Source organism: Sesamum indicum, linkage group LG5 (assembly GCF_000512975.1).
Source record: "Sesamum indicum cultivar Zhongzhi No. 13 linkage group LG5, S_indicum_v1.0, whole genome shotgun sequence".
In the NCBI taxonomy this organism is placed as follows: Eukaryota; Viridiplantae; Streptophyta; class Magnoliopsida; order Lamiales; family Pedaliaceae; genus Sesamum; species Sesamum indicum.
In genome coordinates, this window is record NC_026149.1 from 18,171,105 (window position 1) to 18,194,817 (window position 23,713).

The 23,713-nt window shown below is 36.7% G+C and overlaps 3 protein-coding genes and 1 long non-coding RNA gene across 4 annotated transcripts; 2 read left to right on the top strand and 2 right to left on the bottom strand.

Annotated features, from left to right (window-relative positions):
- On the top strand, positions 1,086 to 3,922 carry LOC105162902 (pentatricopeptide repeat-containing protein At4g30700). Its single transcript, XM_011081077.2, has one exon. It carries the CDS (start codon positions 1,320 to 1,322, stop codon positions 3,672 to 3,674), a length of 2,355 nt encoding a protein of 784 aa, XP_011079379.1. The 5' UTR covers positions 1,086 to 1,319; the 3' UTR covers positions 3,675 to 3,922.
- On the bottom strand, positions 4,513 to 10,312 carry LOC105162904 (cellulose synthase A catalytic subunit 7 [UDP-forming]). Its single transcript, XM_011081078.2, has 13 exons — positions 10,172 to 10,312; positions 9,874 to 10,069; positions 9,304 to 9,497; positions 9,119 to 9,212; positions 8,833 to 8,953; positions 8,011 to 8,277; positions 7,284 to 7,629; positions 6,954 to 7,217; positions 6,583 to 6,795; positions 6,231 to 6,441; positions 5,954 to 6,150; positions 5,495 to 5,848; positions 4,513 to 5,330 (listed from the first exon to the last, which is right to left on the bottom strand). The coding sequence occupies exons 1-13, from the start codon at positions 10,244 to 10,246 to the stop codon at positions 4,749 to 4,751; spliced, it is 3,114 nt and encodes a 1,037-aa protein (XP_011079380.1). The 5' UTR covers positions 10,247 to 10,312; the 3' UTR covers positions 4,513 to 4,748.
- LOC105162903 lies at positions 9,444 to 10,647 on the top strand. Its single transcript, XR_002287103.1, has 3 exons — positions 9,444 to 9,569; positions 10,199 to 10,331; positions 10,443 to 10,647. It is a non-coding gene; the product is annotated as an uncharacterized LOC105162903 (long non-coding RNA).
- On the bottom strand, positions 12,209 to 15,851 carry LOC105162905 (translation initiation factor IF-3). Its single transcript, XM_011081081.2, has 9 exons — positions 15,498 to 15,851; positions 15,375 to 15,414; positions 15,227 to 15,286; positions 14,915 to 14,967; positions 14,563 to 14,618; positions 14,447 to 14,480; positions 13,414 to 13,486; positions 13,229 to 13,321; positions 12,209 to 12,574 (listed from the first exon to the last, which is right to left on the bottom strand). Exons 1-9 carry the CDS (start codon positions 15,746 to 15,748, stop codon positions 12,431 to 12,433), a joined length of 804 nt encoding a protein of 267 aa, XP_011079383.1. The 5' UTR covers positions 15,749 to 15,851; the 3' UTR covers positions 12,209 to 12,430.

Sequence of the window (23,713 nt, forward strand, 5' to 3'; positions counted from 1 at the left end):
TGAATTTTGATGGTCCGATTAACCTATGTTGTTCAACAATATAAGATGATAGTTACATCAATGTAATACTAACATTTATAAATATATAAATTTACTACAGATTGTGAACATATATTAATCTCAGCTATAAAATATTTTTATATATTTCAATTGCATTATTTCAGATAATTGATATTTTATATAACTTTAAACTGTTCAATATGATTTTTTTTATTACAGACTCACTGAATTGAATCAAATTGAAATATTGAATTTATATATATATATTTTAATTTTATTAATTATATATTCTATATATATTATATATTATATGTTACATATTTATATTTAAATCATATAAAGAAACTAATATATTTAATATTTATTTAATTATAAATTATATCAATATATATATATATATATATGAGAATTGTCTAATAGTGTAGGGAGATATATGAATTAGTTTTTAAATTTAATAAAGTTGTAATTCAACAATTTGATAATTTTGTTGGTAAAGGTTATTTAGACGATGACTTGTTCAAAGTTCGAGTTTAAAATAATAAAAATGATGTTTCTGATTCTATTATATTGAATGTGGAATCTTCTACACTGTGGCATAGTATGTTAGGTCATTAAATTTGAATTAAATCAAACGAGTGATCAATTTAAATTTAATTCCTAGTCAAAATATTGAACAAAGTCACAAATGCCAAATTCGTGTAGAAGCTAAACAAGTTAGAAAACCCTAGCAGTTAGTAGAAATGAATTCAGAAATATTTGATTTAGTTCACACAGATATTTGTGAGTTTAATAGAGTTTTGACCAGGGATCACAAACGATATTAGATATTATTATATATTTCTCATAAAAAATAAGGATGAAATTTTAGATAAATTTATTTTGTTTAAAAATGAAACAAAAACCCTAACTTATAATAAACTTAAACTACTAAGGTCTTGCTGAGGAGAAGAGTATCAAGCGAGTAACAAATTTATCTTTGAGGGCATGAACACCCCGGCTCATGAGGTAGTGGCTATGGTCAGAAGGCTTCTTCCTTTAAGTCTAGCTAGTGATGGATAGGTCAGCATGAGAAACTGGTTTAGCTTTTACTTCCCTTCTTTTGCTTTTGTGAACTTTCATTTGGCTTTTTTTAGATTATGAGTAAAACTTCGACTTTTTTTCCAAAAAAGAAAATTATATTAAATAATGTAAATTATCCAGAATTTGTTTAAATCAGCAATAAGTATGAAAAACAAGAATGAAATTTTGCCGCGGAAATTATGTACATGGAATAGCTTTTTAAAAGCGCACCAACTTTGTGAAGAAGCCTCACAGCTTCAATGGTTGGCATAACGACAAGGGACACCAACTTCTTCTTAAGCTTGATCAAGAAGGCCGTAACACTCCCACACCTCAATCAAATCCATGCCTACATCATCCACAGCAATCTTGTGAACGATAACATAATCATCACAAAGCTCATTCAAAGACTTCTGGACCTCAAAGCCACTGCTCGAGCTAAGCTACTCTTTGCCAGCGTCGCCTCGCCTGATCTTTTCCTCTATAATGTCCTCATTAAAGGCCTTAGGAACAGCCCCTTTGAATCTCTGAGTGTCTACAACAGTTTACTCAGTAAGACGGGCTTCAAACCTGATAATTTTACTTATTCGTTTGTTATTGCAGCTTTCTCGGGTTTGCCTTCATCTGGGTCAGAGAAAGTGGGGGTCTTGCTTCATGGGCGCGCGATTGTTTCTGGGTTCGGGGCGGATGTGTTTGTGGGCTCGGCCTTAGTGGACATGTATATGAGTTTTTCAAGGATTAGACATGCATATAAGGTGTTTGATGGAATATCAGAGCCGGATACGGTTCTTTGGAACACGATCCTTTCTGGGTTGGTGAAAAATTGTTGCTTTGATGAATCAATTAAGGTGTTCCATGATATGGTTGAGAGGACGGGACGGTTTGATTCGACTACATTGGCTGTGGTGCTTTCTGCTGTAGCTGAATTGCAGGAGTTGAGAGCCGGGATGATGGTTCAGGCATTGGCTATGAAGGTTGGTTGTCATTTCCATGATCACGTGCTTACTTGTTTGGTCTCTTTGTATTCTAAATGTGGGAACATTTTGACTGCTCGATTGTTGTTTGGGTTAATTGGCAAGCCGGATTTGGTTGCATATAATGCAATGATTTCTGGTTATTCTTGTAATAATGAAGCTGAGTGGTCACTTCAGCTGTTCCAAGAATTGCTGTTATCAGGGTGCAAAGTTCGCTCTAGTACTATAGTTGGTTTAATCCCTGTATTCTATCCATTTGGTCATTTGGACCTTACTCGTTCAATCCATGGTTTTTGTGTAAAGTCCAGTTTCCTTTCTAATTCTTCTGTCTCAACTGCAATGACAACAGTTTATAGTCGACTTAATGAGTTAGAACTTGCTAGGAAGCTGTTTGATGAATCACCAGAGAAAACTTTGGCATCATGGAATGCCATGATATCAGGTTATGCCCAAAATGGTCAGACGGAAATGGCAATATCGCTTTTTCATGAAATGCAGAAGCTTGATGTTCGTCCAAATCCTGTCACAGTTACCAGTATTCTATCAGCATGCGCTCAACTTGGTGCTTTAGGTCTGGGAAAATGGGTCCATGATTTGATTAAATTGGAGGGTATTGAGTCCAACATCTATGTATCAACTGCTTTGATTGACATGTACATGAAATGTGGGAGTATTGAGGCGGCGAGGAGTTTATTTGATATGATGGGTGAAAAGAATGTTGTGACTTGGAATGCCATGATTGCTGGTTATGGTCTTCATGGACATGGGAAAGAAGCGCTAATGCTGTATGACCAAATGCTGCTTTCTGGGATTCCCCCAACCGGAGTTACTTTCCTATCCGTTTTGTATGCTTGCAGTCATGCTGGCCTGGTGGAAGAAGGTGAAAGAATTTTCCACTCTATAGTTTACGATCATGGATTTGAGCCCAACTCTGAGCACTATGCCTGCATGGTTGACATCCTTGGTCGAGCTGGAAAATTACGAGATGCCGTGGAATTTATAAATAAGATGCCTATTGAACCTGGTCCTGCTGAGTGGGGTGCCTTACTAGGCGCTTGTATGATTCACAAGGATGCCAACTTAGCTCGCTTGGCATCTGATCAATTATTTGACTTGGACCCTGAAAATGTAGGATATCATGTTCTACTCTCCAATATATACTCGAGAAACCACAATTACTCCCAGGCTGCTTTGCTGCGTCAAGTGGTCAAGAGAAAAAATCTTTCAAAGACCCCTGGCTGCACTTTAATTGAGGTTAAGGGACACCCACATGTCTTTACATCCGGTGACCAGTCCCATCCCCAATCCGAAGCTATCTATACAATGCTTGAAAAGTTAATGGAAAAGATGAAAGATGCTGGATATCTCGCAGAAACCGTGACAGCACTGCATGATGTAGAGGAAGAAGAGAAGGAGCTAATGGTGAAAGTTCATAGTGAGAAACTGGCCATTGCTTTTGGACTTATAATGTCTGGAGCAGGAGACGAAATTAGGATTATCAAGAATCTTAGAGTCTGTTTAGACTGCCATAATTTTACTAAATTTGTTTCTAGGATTACTCAGAGAGTAATAATTGTGAGGGATGCTAACAGGTTTCATCATTTTGAACATGGAGCATGTTCTTGTGGAGACTATTGGTAAAAGAAACTTGTTCCATAACATATATGTCAAAAGTCGATCATCATTTATCCACCTTTTCCGTGCTGCTTCTATTGGAGAAAACCTGTTAATATCAATATAAACAAACTGTACTAAACCAAACTCCACTCTCCAGTATTTTACCTCGAAATTTTCTTTTGTCTATACATCGTTCTGCTTTATGTAGCCTGGCAACTCATGGCTTCTTTTAATGTTGCAAAAATGTAATCCTTATGAACATACTATTAATCTTCCTTTCTTTTGAACAACTGAAAATGGTTTCACCTTAATTAGACTTGGTTAGTCATGAGTTCCTCTTTTCTTCTGAATTGTTGATATTGTTTCATTCTTTTCCTTCCAAGAATTTGCAGGGCTTCTGGATTTAAGTCACCAGGTATTAATTTAATGTCTTCCTGTTGATTAAGAAGGCTTTGTTGCAGCAATAGTTGACATGGAGTTCTCATGAGGTACGTACCCCAGCTGCAATTATCGCCTTGCCTCTGTTAGTGCAATTTTGACCTTCTGATGTCGAACCAACCTTTCTGGGTGCTACGAATTTTGGTGCAAGTTTCTGATAGAAGAATGTGGGGCCTTTCTTAGCATACAAATTTTAACCATGAGTTGTGTGTAAATTAGTTGTAATCCCACTTTATCAGTACTCCATCCGTTCAAGCTATTTTTGGTTGTGGTTTTTGTTTTGGGGTAATTTTTGTTAAGCATGCTGGAACTTCCCATCTTTGCTGATTATAGTTTTTGCTGTGCTGGTTGCATTTTTTCAACCAGACTATATGAGCCAGATAAGAAATAGATATACATAAGAAACACAGAGAAAAGACTTTGCGATACCTGTAGGATTCAAACATCATGGATTTACAACCAACAATCTGCAAAATGTATCTTTACTTGTACTTTGTTTTAGTCATGTACAAAATTGATTACAATTTAAATGCTAAACAGAAATTTTACCCCTATGCTCTTTTTTTTTTCTTTGTAGATAACACATCCGGTCTGAAAATACCAAAATGTAGACACTGAACCTATAGTCTGTGGCTTTCAAAAGGAACGGCAAGCAATATATCAGCAATTAATCCCACATTGCTTGGTGTCAGGTCCCTTAGTTTTTAGTACGAAGGGGTCAATTCGAACCCAAAGCAAAGAGAAGATGGAAGCTAGAAGCACTGACCATATGACAACTATAGTTGGGGTCCTATTCTGTCTGCCCATGAGACCTTTAAGGAATGGGTAGAGATGTACAATCACCCAAAAGGCAAAGAAGAGCTTCCCAAATAGGGGACCCCATGATTGGTACCCATTATTTATGGCATCAGATATTCCAGCCACAACACCAACCAAGTTTATTATCAAAATGGTTGTTGGAGGGATTAGGAGTGTTGTCCACTTGAAAGCATATAGCTCCCCAAAGTCCTCATCATCGGATGCCTTGGATGTGACTGTAAAATTTGTGTCTATACCAGCTAGAATTTTCAAAAGACCTTGAATAACTGCAAACAGGTGAGCAGAGACACCACCAATCACCCAAAATTGCTCGTTTCTCCACCATTCCTCGATGCTAACTCCACTCCACCTTAGCTCTAGAATACCCGTTGCAAATATGGAGAGGAAGAGAGCAATGAAGAAGAGACTTGCAAAGGTGCTTATCTGAATGAAGCAGAAGCAATGACTTTTTAGTTCACTTTGAAATGATATTGGGATGCCTATTTGACTGATATACATTGAGAAAAATTAGTGTAATGTTGTTTCCATCAGGGACAAGAAATGCAACCAGCTGGCTTAACTGAAGGAAATAGGCACTATTCTCTTACCTCTGGCATTATGAACTTCCCGGTAAGCAAGCAAATGGCAGGAAGGGTACAGTAGGCAAGAAGAGGGAGGGAGGTGAAGGGATAAACAGTTGTATTAACATATGCAAATCGTTCAAGCCACTTCAATTTTCCTTCTCTGTAACCATACCAAACAGGGCTGTGGCGACTGAAAACGATTTCAACAGAACCAAGGGCCCAACGCAACACTTGATTGAGACGATCGGACAGGTTAATTGGAGCAGATCCCTTAAATGCAGCCCGTTTAGGCATACAGTAAATAGACCTCCACCCACGGCAATGCATCTTGAAACCTGTTAAGATATCTTCTGTAATAGAGCCGTAAATCCAACCCAGCTGCACATTTATGAGTAGATAGATTATGGTGTGAGGTATAGAAATAATAGCAACATTAATACTGAGATAATTTTGATGAAGCAGTTATGTAGACATCAATAGTACCTCCGTGCCCCATTCTGTCTTGTCTTCATAACCACAGCTTATGACATGAATGGCCTCTTTAAGCAAAGCCGCAGGGCTTGAGGAAGGTGGAACACCACCTTCAACCATCAAAGTTGAAGTAACGAATATTGGTGATTGTCCAAATTTCTTTTCAAAGTTCATCTGAGACTTTAATAGCTCCTTGTCATCATCCAGTCCTGTTCACAGAGATGCAAATTCACTTGGTAATGAAAAATTAACAATCTTAATGCTGTATTAAGCCATAACTGTCTAGAACCTTGTATGTGTGCTCCGCCATTTGCATCTTGTTTAGAGTATATTGGAAGCTTTTTGCGGCGTCCAAAGCATGGGCAGCAATCACAGCTTACCATTTTTGGACGTTTAGGACCCTTGGGAGGTTCATAGCCATACAAAGCTTGTCTTCTAAATACACATCCTGTCCCAACATAGACTGGACCTTGAATCCCGTCTAGACCTTTCATGTTGATCTGCATAAGAGAGGGGAAGACAGTACACGAAAAACAGTTAGTATCCTTTATAAAAGATATAAGCAATTTGTCTTACTTATTTATTACGTATATTGTTTGATATATGCATGGTCTCTTGTACCATCTTTTGCAGGGACTTACATCGAAGAAGACTGTGTTTCTGTTTGCATATCTGTCATGTCTGTCTATTCCGTCAAATCTCTGAGGGAACTGTACATAGCACACTTTCTTTCCAACTTGGGGATCCATTAAGAAACACATTGCCTCTCTTACGGCCTTACTGTTGTTTATGTAATGATCACAGTCCAAGTTCAGCATGAATGGAGCATTGGTAAGAACACCAGAAACACGTACCTGAAAATTTGGTTACATTCACAACATGATATTGATTATAGAGTCTAACCTCTGTGTTGGATGCATAAATCACAACGTTCTCTGAAGAACGGAAAGGGAAGCTAAAAACTGCAGGTTCTGGAAAATAAGCAGCTGATAGAAGCTTATTTGATATTTACCAGGGCATTCATAGCACCAGCTTTTTTGTGATGCTGGAAACCGGGCCTCTTCTCACGCGAAACGTAAACAAGACGAGGAAGTTCGTGTCCTTTGACATCAAGGCCTCCACTGTGACCTAGAAAAACTTGAATCATACCAGGATGATCCTTGGTGTTGTTTCCAGGCCATGGTGTCCCATCCTGCATGATCCACCCTCCAGGAGGAATTTTTGCGGCTTTTGCAACCATTGCATTTATCCTGACCTTGAACTCCTCGTATTCTCTCTGTCACACATACCAGTAAGTGTATGTTTCTCAAGTTAATCTAATCATATGAGTGTCAGAAAATACCTTCATTGCTCTTCTCTCCTTGACAAAAGTTGGCTGTACTTTGTCCTTCAAATAGTCAACCTTTTCAAAGAAGTACATCTCAGGGGCTCGTGGCTCTATAGAAAATTTCTTACAGAAAGGAACCCATTTCCGAGCAAATTCTGCTGTTTCTGATAGCGCCTCAAAGGTACACATTGAAGCACCATCATCAGATATGTAGCATGAGATTTTATCAACAGGGTAGTCCATTGCCAATATTGAGAGAACTGTATTTGCTGTAACAAGAGGTGGTTCCTTCATTGGGTCCACTGTACTAACAAATATATCGACTGGCGTTAGCATGTTAGGTTCCCCTTCCCTCTCGTACCTGCATCAAAATCTTGTTCAATTCTATGTTTCTAGGAGATATCAATAACTTATGTTTCTCTGCCTGCCGCAGATTCCCACAAAACAGAAGAGAATGCTTTCCTCACTTCTTATTAGCACTGTATAGATAGCTTAAGTCTCCTCGAATAGTTGCCTACAAAACTTCTATACGAACTTGTACTTGTAATTGGGTCAATTTTACTAGTGATCCTTGGAATACTATATTTTTTGCGTATAACCCTTGCAAATGAAATTATGTTGTAAGCCAGGATTGAACCAGTCAAAAGAATCAATTCTTTTTATTCTTTTAATGTATTGATGAGGCTATATGCTTTAGGATCTAAGACTATCATTTGGAGAATTCTTTTTTTGTGATGTTCACCTGAGGGAAAGGCGATCAAGATAAGTCTCACGGTCAATGGGGAACCATTTAGGAAACTGATCAAGGATCCATGAGAAGGCAAACCAAATTTCACATATAACAGAAGTCAGCCAGAGGCCAAGGGCATCGTGCACTGGGTTCAAGATTCGATAACGTAGGAAGAAGGCCAGCACCACAAGCCGTGTGACGATCACCATTCGGTAAGGATTGATTTTGCTTGATGCAATTGGTACTTTTCTTGACAGTGGTTGTCTTGCTTCATCAACACTGCGTTTCACATATATAGCTTCTCAGACTAAATTTCATCACATTATGAGTTGGTGAAATTAACTAATTATGATATTCTATTAGTTGATTAACTCATTGGAGAACTTTGTTAGTGAATTATCGATTCTATGAAAGAAATAGAATGAGGGGTTGGATATTGACAAGTCTCTCTTGAAACATGAGGAATGATTTAGTAAAAAGAGAGGTGCGGAGAAATTTGTTAGGATGATATATATTCAGGAAGGCCCTTGTATGGAATTGGGGCATAAAATGCTTAAGATGGTGCAACTTTTCTATGCAAACTTATTGAGTTTCTTGTTAAGAAACTAGAAATTGAACTATCATTTATGAGTAAAAGACTCCAGAAGCTTTATGCATCCGGATTATGCTTTGTTTTTGTTTTTGGATCTTATGATAACTTTCTGTTTTGTTGCTTCTCCAAACAATAGATAAAATTCAAAGTTCAAAACCATGTCCGTGCATCGTGTTCATAAACAACCATTTGAATAGTAGTTACTAAAAGTTCGGAAATGAAGTAAAGGTTAAAGTAAATACATGGCCACGTCAGGATCAGCTGAATCATCAGGTTCATGCCCCAGATTTCCTTGCTGCATTTTCCAGTCATCCATCCTTTCTTTCCATCCCATCTCTGTCTTGTCATCCCATCTTGTACTTCCTGCATCGTATTATGTACTCCCATCACATAAATATGCATCCATGCTCTTCATAATGCACGTATAAAGATATATATATATATGTATGTATATGACATACAGAATATACTCTTATGAAGTTTTTCTCTATACATATACACTTCTAGATGGGTCTGCAAACACTTTACCAGTGTCATCGGGAGCTGGATATGGATGCACACGCTTATGCAAAGATGATCCCATCATTTGCTCTCCATAAGAAATCGGGAGTTCTCCGCTAACCTGTATTTATCAAACCGACAAAAGCTGTAAGAGCAAGTATAAACTAGGTATACGATATATGATATGATAAGGTTATCTTAAATGTTCTTACAGGACGGGAGCGGCCACCCGCTATAACAGGTGGGTATTGGGCAGTATCATCTTCTGGACCTCTTCCATAACTCATCTTCCCATGAAGCATGGCTTCAGCAATAGTTGTGTTGCTTTTTTGCTCATTGATGTTGAATTCATGCTCGATGTCATCGATGTCTTCCTCATCATCGTCTCCCTCAACCCTGGGGCTTCCTTGAATTACAAAGAAAAAGGTGATAAGGAAAGATTACAAGAACTTGCAACCTTGCATGCAAGAACGAAAAGGTAATTCTGTTGCCTTTGTGATTCGGTCTAGAATAATTGCGTTCCTATATCTTAATAAAAAACACATCCAAACATCCCATTAAATATCTGAACTTTAGCATCTGTTCAGTTAAACGAGGTGATGTGTAAATGCTATACATTTGGAAGTTAGATTTAGTAATTTCCAAAGGGGGATAGGTATAGTCAGTGATTATACTAATTCACAACGAATTGGTTGTAATTAGTTCTTGTACTTATAAAAAACATCGTGTAGTTACATTTCTAGACTGCCATCTAGTTCATGCATGTAATAACAGTAAGTTACCTTTAAGGCGTTTGTATCTGGTTTTGCACTGGGGACATTGTTGGTTTCCTTCTCTTCGTTCGTACTCATAGCATGGCCGGCACACAGGGAAACCACATTCGTTGCAGGCCACGAATAGTTCTCCATCGACTGTGAGGCCAATCTCATCCCCACATATTTCACATACTTGACCAGTCAGATTTTTCAAAGGCTTAGGCTGCAAAGATCAGCACAAACAAGAAAAGCTCAGAATTGTACATTTCCAAGATTTGCATTTACAACTTATTCTTGTTTGCATGCATGCATGCATGATTCTCACCTCTTCGTGTCCGTGGATGACAACCAGTTCATTCCGGTTGTGAGAACCAGCAACGAGTCCGGCGCTGGCTTCCATTGGTGGTGCAGGGTGGCGGCAGTGGTGGTGGTACGTGGCGGTGAGCTAGGATTTGATGATGTAGAGGTGTAGTAATGGAAATGCGGTAAGGGTGTTCCTTTTATTGGATCTTAAAGCTAAGCTTTGGTAGACTTTTGTATGACTGACTTGTTTATTTTTTTAATGGGTGCGTATGGGCGATTGGTGTTGGTTGCAGAGTCTCCATTGCCTTCAAGTTAAGCTTCTTCTGTTCCAACCACCTTCAAGTTAGGCTTCTCTCCCCCTCTCTCTCTCCCCCTTCCCAAAGACAGCTAACTGCAGAGATTAAGATTCATGAATTATTTGAAGGGTTAATTATACTTATCCCTTTAAAAATGCGAAACGACTTACACCCTTTTTGAAAATTTTTCGTTTACACCTAATCCGTTTTTTAGGGTTTGGACAAAAAATGTTTACATTAGCAAAAAAAATTTCATCAATTTTTAATTTTGTCCTTCATTTAACATTCTCAAGTATATTTTTGTACTTATAAAGGAATAAATATAATATGTAAATATCTATATATATATATGAAGTGAGGTTAACTTCATTACGTTTTTTCACTCACAAGTAAAGATTATTGCATGAGAATATTAAATAATGGGTAAAACGTAAATTTTTTTTTTGCTGACGTCAGCATTTTTCATCAAAATCCCAATGCAAGGGGGTTAAATGTAAATAATGAATTTCTCGGAGGGAGTGTAAGTGTAATTTTAGAATTTTTTGAGGGAAAAATATAATTTTATATTTTTAGAGGCGATGAAAATGTAATTAACCCTTATTTGAATTAATGACTGCCCTTTTCAGATATTAATGAGTAATGATCAACTAAATTGCATATGTTGCCCTTTTCAAGAAATGATTACTAGGAGTTTCAAACAAGAATTCATTACATATAATCTTTGCCATAATCCTGAAAGTAACTCAACGTAATGTAGTTAATTTCATACACGTGGACTTTATTCCATAAAAATGAAACATATTAATTGTTTTTCGGATTTGTTTTATGGTGATGGGTTGGTGGGCTACAAAACTCAAATTACATATTATTAATTCAACTTATTTTTACCTTGCAATTTAAAAATATAATGATTGAGCAAATTCAGGAATTTTACTTTAGGGATAATTATACCGTTCTCACTTAAAATTTGGTGTAATTACTCATAAATTTCCCGTTGTTTGAAAATTTTCAGTACCTTTGGTTATTTATTTCTGTCTAACAAATAAATACTTCTCTAAGTCAAAATTAATCGAATTTGTTGATATTATCAAGAAAAAAAAATTTCATATTTACTTTCGATTGAAGTATTACTAACTTATTATAAGTTAAATGAATATTTTTTGGCGAACCAATATATATATTTTCATATGTATTAGCATGTAAAGATGTATAAAAATAATTTTATCAATAAAAAAAGGAAGAAAATGATCGAAGAGAGCGTTTTGATGAACTTCCTGATTTATTTTTAAAATCTTAATAATTTTTCAAATTGAGCAAATTCATCATTACTAACGTGTTATAAGTTATATATTCTTATTTTATTAGACATTTCAAGAAATTACTTTTAAAATTAACATTTAAGAACTTTACGAACTCTGGTGCTCAACAGCATATAGAAGCTGAAGTTAGTGTGCAGTTCAATGTTTTTATCTGGTGCTCACTCAACATCTTCTCTGGAAAATATTCTACACTCTGCAACTACTGTATAACTTAAGAGAAGGCACTGGATTTGACTCTACAAAAACCATAGCTAACCCACAAATTACCATGAAATGTCTCTAGGAATGTGATCTGACGTGCCACCGGACGCAGGAGATAATATCGTGCAGGTGACCAGAAACGGTGATGAACAACGATAACGAAACCTCATATCTCAACTTATACCTTCTTGTTTTTGATTTTTTATTCGACAGTTGAGCGAAACGTATTGTCGGGCAGAAAAGTCAGCTTCAAGTAGTGGTCCTGCTGCAATACTAAGAAACTAGAATGCCTTGTTCTTTCACATTTATGAGTTAGACACATATTCTTGTACAATTTCTGCGCTAAATCTCTATACAAGAGCATAGGATCCTGTAAGATCTTGGGGACACAGTAAAAAGACTAAAAAGAACACTATTTGCTCAATCTGAGTTCATAAGGAGAACAAAATTGCCTTTCGAGTGCGTTCAAACGCTAGCTGAAACTTCATTCTCCACAGAATTATCCTTTTTCTTTGGTGGCTCTTGGGACTTCTGTGCAACAGCTTTGTTCGGTACCAGTACTATAAAAATATTCCTGTCTCTGAAATTTTTATTTTCTTCTGTTGCTAGCTGTGGTCATTAAAAAGAAAATAAGCAGTCAGAGAATTGGAAAGACGAACAAGTGAGAGACGGAAGCTCTTGTAGTTTTTCCTAAAACTTTACAGATAAAGCCAGAAGCAGTGTATGAAGTGAAGTATTAAAGAATGATATGTTAGGCAGAGCACCATAAATGTACCATACACAAGGACAATGCTCATCAACTCTGGGAATCTGAAACCCATAAAATCAAGCACCTTTCATGAAACAATGAAATGAGTTCCTCTGACATTGCAATGAAGCTGAACTTTATTATTAACGAATTGACTTCAGCTTTCAGTTTGGATAAAGTAAGGATTTTGCATGATCCACTTCAAAATATTGCAAAATCGAAATAGAAAGCAGATAACCCCAAAGGCTTTGCATATCCCGTCATCCAATTGTTGTACAAATAAAATGCAATGATAGAGCCTCGTCTTGATATGCAAATTGGGAAAGTAGATCAACAAGGGATAATGCACGTAAATGACACCAAAATGTTCTTGTTTAAATTCCGGATGCAGGTTACTTCAAAATCAAGTCAAAATGATGAGAATTCACCATGTAAGAAAGTACAGTCATAATGGTAAACGAAATATCATGTTCAATATTCATTTCAAAGAATTCAAGAATAATTGCTTAATTTACCTCTCCAATATCATTCTGAAACCGTCTGATAAGCTCAATGGCATTATTTCTAAACTCATTTTCACGCCCTTTCAAGTTAACTATAACCTTTACCTGCAGGAATATCAGAATGTCATTACCGGTGAACAAGAAATGCTTATACCATATTCAAGGTTGCCTTTGATAGCAAAAGAACATCGAGCAACCTTATCACCATCTTTCAAAAATTTCTGAGCTGCTTTCAAACGCACAGAATAGTCATGGACATCAATATTGTAACTGCCACAAGATGATAAAGATATCAGGAAGATAAGGAAAATGGATCTTATACTGACGAGGCTGAGAGAGAGAGACAGAGAGGAATGAAGAATACGGAATGTTGAAGCACCAAGTTAAAAGAGAAGTTGTATTATAGTCGTATTGGATAATTACAAATCTTGCTCCTCAGTCTGAGACATACATAACCAGGAAGAATGTTCTTTGATGTCTCTTGAGTTGTGGTAGTACAATGCCCACCATGTGTGTGGTTTAAAGATTTACTTATACCAGATTGTGAAACAAACGGCAAGATTTCATAGAAGTTCTTACACTAATCATGTTGCTGATTATTTAGCTAAATATTCAACACCTAAAGAGCAGGTGGAATACTGAATCTTCATATATAAGAACTCTTAATCACATCTAACAAGATAAACATTTTCACTATTTTCCTCCATTAAGATTTAGTTACAGAACTCTTCTTGACTGCCAACTGAGACTGATTAAACCAACCAGAAAGGTTTATTTACTTCAAAGTTATTTCAATTCCAGTGGAAAAGGGTAGAACAATTGCTGGACGGAAGCTATGTTTGTTTACGTTGAAATACATAATGGCAGTTGAAAACAGCTTAGATCTATCACGTTCCAACCTGGATTAGTATAAAAGTGTAATGAAAAAAATATTAAAAAAAGAGGAGATCCAAATTAAAAATTGATGAATACTAATATACGAAATTTACATAGAAAACGATTGGGGCTCTGACCAATTAGGATTGATTAAAACTATTGATAACACACACAAATCAAGGACTAAAGTTTGACATGAGACTAAGCTAAGATGGATCGTTGAAATGCCATATTTCATTTCCACAATGCTTCCTATCCCCTCAGCAGCACCCACCCCAAGAAACAAAGATAATATCACAGACATGGAGACTATGACAGAACTAAAGGACAAATCAGTCTAGCAAGACGACTTACCCCATCTTCAGTTCCTTCAGATCCATGCGGCTAGCTGCAATTCAGGTGATCATTTTAGTTGCATAATTTTCTGAAGGAATATACACAAACAGAAACCTTCAAGAAGAAGTGTTCACCAGCACTTTTCTTCTGTTGATCTCTCTTCTTCTTCTGCTGCTCATATCTATATTTACTGCACAAGTCATGACCACAATACATAAGGAAACTTCCAACTATAATCAGCTGAGAAACTGGTGACAAATGGATAGGGAATATGTGATCCTGAGATGAACAGGAAAGCACTATCTTCTCTTGATTCAATAACAATCCCAAATTTTAGGACCAGCTGGCATCAAAGATTAATAATCATTTCATTATGCAATGCATTTCGCAGGCAAATACGAGGATTAAATAGAACCAGTTATGTGATCAAGCTCACTGAGATCACCGGTAGCAACATAGCAAAACAATGTGCCAGGCGATGCTTACTTGTAATCCATAATTCTAACAACTGGAGGATCTGCATCTGGAGATAATATCACCTAACATAAGACAATAATGCAACGTGAAACGTCATAAGCAAACCTTAAACTTGTGAATGAGATATCATCACAATTAGGAAATTCAAAAGATATAGCACACGCAAGCTAAATAAGACCCACTTAGCATGGGAAAAAATCGAGTTAATAATAAAGTAAAATTTGAAATTCCAATGAGGGAGGCAGAGAGCAAATTAGAGACAAAAAGGGAAAACAATCAAAATAAAGCACAAATTTCAGAAAACTGATAGTGAGAGCATACCAAGTCAAGCTCAGCATCCTCAGCCATTTTAAAAGCCTGAGCTTTTGATACAATTCCAACCTAAAGAAATCACAATACAATATAATACTCAACCAAACATAACATTCCTACATAAGCATTACGCATATATAAATACACATGTACCCACCATTTTTTGCTGCTCATCAATAAGCCTTACAGTATCCGACCTATTTTAAACAGCAACAACCCTAAAATTAATAACCAACAATACAAAAACCTTTTATCCCAATCAAACCAATTTACAACTCACCTGATGGAAGAGATGTCAAGGGCTTCATCATCACTAGGCTGGGACTTCCGAAATCCCCCTCCACCTCCGCCCCCACCGCCGCCGTAGCGGGCGGAGATTGTGGTGAATGTAGTGGAAATTGAGGGGCAACGGGTGGTGGTGGGACGGTGGATGCGGAAAGAAAAGCTGTGGAGGTTGAAAGCAAAGGGTTTGAGGGGTTTGGGGAGCTGGGATTTGCAGGGGTGATTGACAGTGCTGGTCAGACCAGCCATGGTTGGGGGGTGGGTGGGGGTAATGGGGAGTTTCAAGCCCAACAACACATGCAGTTGATCATATCTTATCCATAGAATTTTTGAATTGTTTTAGAATCGCTCTTGCTTTTAATTTGGGGTTTAGGTTATCTGTAGGATTTGATTGACTTGTTAATTGTTATATGGGCCCAAATTTGAGTCTTAGGCTTAGCCAGCTGGTGGATCTTAATTGGTGGTGTATACTTGCCAAAAATATATATATATATATATGGACAATGAAGGAAATTTTTTATCCAAATCAAATTCGATCGAATTAAATTAATCATAAATAAGTGCGATACACTTGTTATGTGATTGGTTACTTTCTTTTAATTTTACACCAATCACATAGTAAGTATATTGCATTTGTATTGTAATTATCATATAATTGATTCAAGTTAAACTAAAGTCGATTTGGGCTAGAATTTTTCTCAAGAATTAATAAATTAAGTTAGAGATGACAATAGCTCAGACTTATCGGAGCAAATTCTAAAATTACAAATAGTTTATTGGTAAATTTTGAAACTACAAATAGTTTCATCTTTTAGATCTTAACCTAATCTTTTTAGGCTTTACTTACTTTTTCTTAGTAAGATTAATGGATGCATGAGGTCAAGATAGATGGGGATAAGATAAGCTGCATTTACTTCATTAGGATAGTAAGCTTAGTTACTCGTTCCAAATATAATTAGGTAGCCCACAATGATAATTATGGGAATGGGGTTACTGTAAGGCCATGTTTACAAGCCATGAAAAACCCAGATATCACGGTTTCTCCTTATTATGCGTTGTTTACTTACAGAAGGCTAGGCTCGTTAATAATAGCTGAAGCTCGGAACTGTCTTAAGGCAAATTCATCCCACTTGTCAAGCCTTCACAGCCATCCCTAGTGTTAGGATTCCTCATTTCCTAGATGGTTATGTCATTATGTCCTCAGTTTCATATAGTGAAATTTCCTCTTTGTCCCTATACACCTATCAAAATTAAATGGGACGGTTGTGCTTCAGCATTATGATCTGGCATCGTCTTCTTCCTCTCTTTAAAAGAGGGAGTATAGCACTTGTGCAAGGAATTACTTCCAAATTTGCTTCTAAGGTGAATCCCTCTACACAAAGACTTGGGTCTGCATCCCTGATTATTCACTTTGTTCTTGTTCATAACTAAACTTTTCCTTTACCTTCTCTACTTCTATAGCAGAAAAACTTTAAGCGGTAATTTTTTTTTACTAATAGTTGAGAGTTTCTCACGCACATTTGCATTTCCATTATTTTGTCAGATCTGCTCTGCAATGAGGTTTGTCTTCATTGGAAGCGTCAGTGCCGTCTAGATCTGAAGCTCGGGTATGGAAGCCCCATCTCTATATTTCTTTCAAATATGCCGCTTTAAGTTTTTCCCTGTCCTGCTAATTGTGTGGCTTGTTGTACTTTCTTGCATATTGTTTCCCAATTTTGTTGTGATGCTGGTTTTAATTTATGGCGAAGTCATATCACTGATGACGTTTCTGTTATTATTTGCCTTCAGTCTACTAATGTTGTGTAGATTCTACCCCTCTTCTAAATATTACATTGTTACAGCATACGTAGCTGCCTTTTACGAATGCATTGAAATTTCATTGTACACATATAGATGTTATGTTTGGAGAAAATGCTAAACTTAAACTAGCAAACAAACTTATAACTTGGATTTTTGATTCTGCACAAAATTTTAGACTCAACATTTGTGTTTGTGTTATTTAGGATGGGTCAATGCAAAGAGTTATATTGGCATTGATAGTTCTACAATAAATTATGGACGAGATTGCGGTTGCACTCGCACTCGCACTATTTACTTATGTTATAAATTACAACAAGTCAAATAAAAGTAATCACCGTCCAACTCGTTTTCGTGTTACACAATGAATACTAGAATATCCGACCAAGTTAGATACCTTCATAGGCTGGTCTTTGTTTCTGATGAGTCCTGCTTATGTAACCTACATATGGACCGTAATTCCTTTGGACGCCTTTGTTATCTACTTGAACAATCCAGAGGTGTTTCGTCCATAAAGCATCTAGCAGTACCTGAACAAGTCATGATCTTCTCAGTGTTGTAGCCATCACAAAAAGAATTGTGTGGTGAAGCACGACTTCATACGGTCTGGGTGCACGATTAGCAAACATTTTCTCCGAGTGTTGAATGCAGTAATTGAGTTGTACAATGTTTTCCTCGTTTGGCCCTTGCTAATTACAAAAGACTGTATAGACCCCCGATGACGATGGTTTAAGATACAACTTTTAATGCGTTTTATATTTTATTTGAATATATGTCTAACTATGATGCTTTGCCCCAAACAATGAAGATTCACTTGCTCTTATATGTATTATTGGAAAGAATACGAAAGGGTTACCTCGGTGCTTCGGATGGAACGTTCATTGACATTAGAGTTACAGAGCATGAAAAAGGACGCTACCGCACACGCAAAGGTCAAGTAGCCGCCAACGTGCTTGAGGTCTGCAATCCCATTATTCAATTTATGTACGTCCTTATCAGTTGGGAAGGTAGTGCAGCGGATAGCCGTGTTTTACGTGATGACGTCCACAAACCGATTGGAACAAGAGTTCCTATAGGTATGACATTAGTCAGACTAAAATGCCATTGGTCAATGTTGATTGTTTATTCTTCCATGGTGTCATTTTTGCATAACAATAAAAATGCTTGTTTTGAATTGTTTCTCGAAAAAATGACATTGTATTAAATCATGAAACTTGGCATAGGCAATTATTACTTAGGCGATAATGGGTACGCGAATGTGGAAGGATCTTTTACTACCTATAGAGGTGTTCGGTATCACTTACGTGAATGGGATCGTGGCTCGGGAAGACTTAAGAACAGGGAAGAGCTTTTCAATTTGAAACTCCTCTGCGTTTAATGTCTTTGAGAGAACTTTTGGTTTACTTAAAGTTCGATGGGGTATTTTACAAAGTCAGTCGTTCTACCTTATCAAGGTGCAGAATAGGATAATTTTGGCTTGTTGCCTGCTATACAATTTATTTTACGAAATGAAATGCCTAATGACCCTTTAGAAAGTGAATTACCAAATCATGCTGAGAGTGGGGCAGATGCGGAGTCTGAATTTATCTTAACGATTGACAGTAATACCGCATGGCCTACTTGAAGGGATGGCTTGCCACATCGATGTACAACGAGTGGATTAATCGATCGTGATGTTATTAGGATCTTTTTCACACATTTGCATTTCTCCTAAGTTAATGTCAACCACATACTAATGCATGTGTGGACTTGTATGTCGTGAGTTCATTGTTGTGTTTGTATGATACCAATCTATTACTTGATAAGAGATCTTTCTTAGGTTGAGCTAATGACAGTGATTTTGTGCTTTTCAATGAATGTTAATGTTTCTCTCATGTCTCAAAAATACTCTCGTACCTCCTATTTATTTGGTTCCACATGTTCCAGTTTGGTAACGAGGTTTCTTATGTGTCATTAACTGTCTCTTTTTGTCATTATGTCCGAAAATTATATTCTCGACAAATATTCATTTGTAGTTCCATTTAATCTTACCGCTTAACTTTAGTGTAGGCTCAATATACTTTTTTAACCTGTCTCCTAGTGAAGATGGAGCTGGGACCAGATGAGGGGAGCAGCAGGCACCGTCGTAGGAGAGGGAACAAAGAAAGGCCTTTCAGTCGACGAACGTGGATGATAAAGGAAGATGAATGCTTGTATCTGGTCTGAAGTCTCTAGTCGCCAGTGGTCGAAAATGCCATAATGGAGGAATGGTTATATAGCCTAATTAGAGGCACATACAGCTAGGAATTTCTCACAATGTGATATTAAGGCCGAACCATATATCACCTCTAAATTGCATGTCTGGAACTCCACACTTAGCACTATGATGACAAAAAATGGGTTGGCTTGGGATGAAAGCCAAAATATGGTCACAATTGAGGACGATAATGCGTGGGATGATTACGTGAAGATATATATTCTTTCGCCTAGGTTTCAATAGTTCAACATGTACGAATTGTTTTTAAAATTTGTTTTGTTTTAAATTCTATCATGGTTCTAGATGGACCCCACTGCAAAATGAATCCATTATAAGTCTTTGCCCTTCTTTACAGCCTGGAGAGAGATTTTTTGGAAGGATCGTGCCACTGGGGACCGTGGAGTGAACCCTTTTAAGGATGCAAATGACATTCGAATAGAGGAGCAAGGACACACTCAGGATTGTTATGTCCTGACCGCTAAATGAAATCAAGGTATTGGTTTCGTCGGTAACGACGAGGAGCCCCCGACGTCTTGCAATATGACGGTGTATCGCACTGTGAACTCATCCAATGCGACTAAACGAATGGGCAACAATTCAAGAAAATGCAAGGTATCTGATACTAATTCTGATATCCCAAAGTTAGTGGAGATGATTTACAGTTTTTTTGAATTGGTGAACACGCATTTAGAAACGTTGACTCGTGTTCTTGAGAATGAATTCGGTGACCCTGATCAACGTGCCGTGGTACTGCAACATGTTAGGGAGCTAGAATCCTTTGATGAAAATGAGCACCTGATGTGGCAACCGACTGATTGAGGACCCGAAAGAAATAGAGCTTTTCATTGGTCTATCAAAGGATTCCCGCGTGAAGATGGTTAGATTGATGCTTGTCGTTAAGGTTTAGTGAGCTACAGGCCGTTTTACAACCAATCGAAAAATTTAAATATAGTTCGGGTATATTTTTTGGTACTCATTTTCACATTAAGATAGAACATATGGTGGCAGTAACCCACATGTCATGCTATTAACAACAAGTTGGCAAACTTTCTTAAAGCTTGGATATGTTTTGTTATTTTGCATTGTGCGCTATGCTAAGTTATCATATCGCAGATTGGCCGCTATTTTGATTTGTCCAACTGTTAAAGGCACCCAACGGAAGTCTATTGGTATCTGAAACATTACTGTGTCGGTATTTAATCTGAAACCATATTAGTACTTAAAGAACATTTTATGTTTCAAATTTTTATATTATCATCATATTTAATATTTTAATATTTTGTGGCACCCACACCTCTCAACTATGCTAATCTTTGATAAGATTTTCCAAATATTTTTTTTGTCTAGGATTTTGTACCAAAAAAATATATTTTTGTTTTTTTAGTTGGAGATAAGTAAACATATTTTGAATAAAAAATTAAAAACTTTTATTAATTGTTGATATTGTGATTATGTGGATAATATCTAGGTTAATTCGCCAATCATTTCATTAGAACTTCAAAATAATCTTTAATTTCAATAACATCTAAATTATAATTATAATATGATTAAAATTTTTTGTGATCTTATACTAGTCGAACTTCCATATTCTTTTTTTCAAAAATAATGATGCTCTACGGTAAAATATTATTTACTTTCTCCAGCTGTTTGTATATTAACATTAGAAATTGCAAAGACAAACAAATAGTTCTTACTAAGTAATTTTGGCAAAAGGAAGTATAGGACTACCTCGTTGACCCCACATCTTCCATCAATACTACTACCAAAACACAAAACAAGCTCCCATTTTTGGTACTCGTCCAACGAAATATTGTTCCATGCAAAATACCTTCACATAGACATAACGCTACTCCATGAACATAACACACAAGTATATAGTAAAAACAAAAGACACCAACACATTGTTTTGGTACTAATTACTAAAAACAAAACCCATCATACATAAACTTTTTGTTCAAGGTCATTGGGAGAAAACCTTCAGTCATCGTTTTCACTTGAAACGACATCCACGACCTCTGGCTCTTCATCTTCCTTTGTCCCCAAAAAAATTACATCAGAATCATGGTTGTTGCCTTCAAGAACATCTATCTCGGCACGTGAATCCCTCCTATCCCCTTCTCCTCCATTACCAAATCTGCCGACATATTGAAGATTTTCTACAACTGCTCCCAACTCGGCTTGCCGTGGTAACGATATGCTTTTGGGAAAGGGCATTGCTGCAACGATGATGTTTTCACATGAAAACATCCATATTTAGATCACATTAATTATTTTTTGGTATAATATAGTGGGGTTACATAAGATGACATCTATATACCTGAATCCGTTTCTTTTAGTTTTTATGATGACCTAGCATTCGATTTGTGGCCTCATTCCATGTGAACGCCTTGTCTTCCCAAAACCAAAAGGGAGGTGCTAGGTGGAGGACACTCAACTTACTTTTTATGAAGTCTAACGGGCCATTGACGGTTTGCATATCGATTAACGACGTCAGCAGCATACTGAAGTGCAATCTCATTTGGCTGATAGGGGATTGGCTATTTCTGGCCTATCCATGCTTGATAGTATAGCATGTTGGTGAACGCATTGTCCACCTTCTTCATCCAGATAGTGCTGTAGAAGTGCCTTGGTATTGTAGCGGTTTGATGATTTCATCAACGAAGAAAAATGTATTTGAGGCAATGTTTGGTTGCTTTCACAAACACGAGATCTAGTTTTAATAGATATGATACTCCTGCCATATATTGATTAGCCCCTCAGCCCTTGGTCTTCCCTTCAATTTTGACCTAAGCCACTAATAGGATCGCATTTTGTGCTTATTTCATGTGATATTTTGACTTTTTTTGTGACCAAAATGCTCCTAATTAAACATTATTTTGCAGCATTGGTCTACTAAGAAAAAATAGAACGAAAAATGAAGAAAAGAACCAAAATAGAAATTTGGACAAGACTCAAACTCGATTTCTGGCAAGAATTGGGAGCTGCTTGGACTACCTTCTGATGAATGAGGAGTTTAATTAGGATAATAATTTTATTTCCATTAGTCTTTTAGTTCAATTAGGAATCTACCCTTCTAATCCTAGTACAATTAGGTATCTAGTTAGTATATATATGTAACGTAATTCACTTTAAGAGTCACTTTTCAACTCTTGGGAATTTCAGACCTTGAATTCTCGTCTCTTTATTTCTCTGTATTTTTATGATATTTTTTTACATTGCTTTTCATGCGTTCTTTCATGAGCATGTCTAGCTAGTCCTCTCATTTCGGTTGAAGACTTGGTGAATGCTTATTCCAACAAGTTGTGAGATCTAATTTATGCTTTCTACTTTCATTCATATTGGTATTTGTGTTGTTCTCTGTGCTTTCATTATAAATAATTTGATTTATGAATGATAAGTATCGTTATTCATTATCAAGAATATTTTTGCCTAGCCAATTAAACTTGCAAATCCGTAATTGTTTGTTTAGTTCAATAACTAGTGGTGATATAACATAATTGATTATGTAGAAGTTTCGATTATGTTGTGGGGAATGCACAATCTAATTTAAATAAATCCTCGTGGGAATTTTTTGGTTAGAATTAGGCCTTTCTAATTCTTAATGTTGTCGGTAAATTAAATCTTGAGAACGTTCCCAAGGTTGTTCACTGATTATGGATTTAGTCAACGAACGTTCCTTGACCATCCACAAGGTAAGAAAATGTGAGGTTGTTAGGTCATATCAATGACCATAATCAATTTATCTATCATGAATGATTGTTATCTTTGCATCTATGATTGATCGTGGAATTAAGCAGGATCCTGTCTTTAATGGGAATACTCTTCTCTTATATTTACCTCTTCTAATTTTATTAGTCCTTTAGTTTAATTTAGTTTTTATTTTTATTCTTTTTCACAATCAACCCCCCCACCCCAATTATTTTTATTTTTGAAGGAATTAATTTAAAACCAATCTCTATGGATTCGACCCTTCTCACACTTCTACAAAAGTGTTCGTAGGCATTATTTTGGTGGATTCGACGCCCATCAAATTTTGGCGCCGTTGCCGAATATTGGTATCTTTAAATTAATTTCTTTTTCTTGTTTCTTGATTTTTATGCCACGTTCTTCTTGTACAGGTGAACTTGAATTTGACCCAGAGATCGGATGACCGCTCGTAGACTCCAAAAGGAAATCAAGCA

Bases quoted from the DNA above. Each gene is read 5' to 3' on its own strand.
- LOC105162902 (XM_011081077.2), top strand. From the start codon at position 1,320: ATGGTTGGCATAACGACAAGGGACACCAACTTCTTCTTAAGCTTGATC.
- LOC105162904 (XM_011081078.2), bottom strand. From the start codon at position 10,246: ATGGAAGCCAGCGCCGGACTCGTTGCTGGTTCTCACAACCGGAATGAA. The intron at 9,213-9,303 runs GTAAGAACATTT...TGATAAATACAG, and splicing joins CGGGTGGCCGCTCCCGTCCT to GTTAGCGGAGAACTCCCGAT. The intron at 6,442-6,582 runs GTAAGTCCCTGC...TCTCTTATGCAG, and splicing joins GAAACACAGTCTTCTTCGAT to ATCAACATGAAAGGTCTAGA.
- LOC105162905 (XM_011081081.2), bottom strand. From the start codon at position 15,748: ATGGCTGGTCTGACCAGCACTGTCAATCACCCCTGCAAATCCCAGCTC. The intron at 15,287-15,374 runs GTGGGTACATGT...TGATTTCTTTAG, and splicing joins TTGATGAGCAGCAAAAAATG to GTTGGAATTGTATCAAAAGC. The intron at 14,968-15,226 runs GTATGCTCTCAC...GTCTTATGTTAG, and splicing joins AGGATGCTGAGCTTGACTTG to GTGATATTATCTCCAGATGC.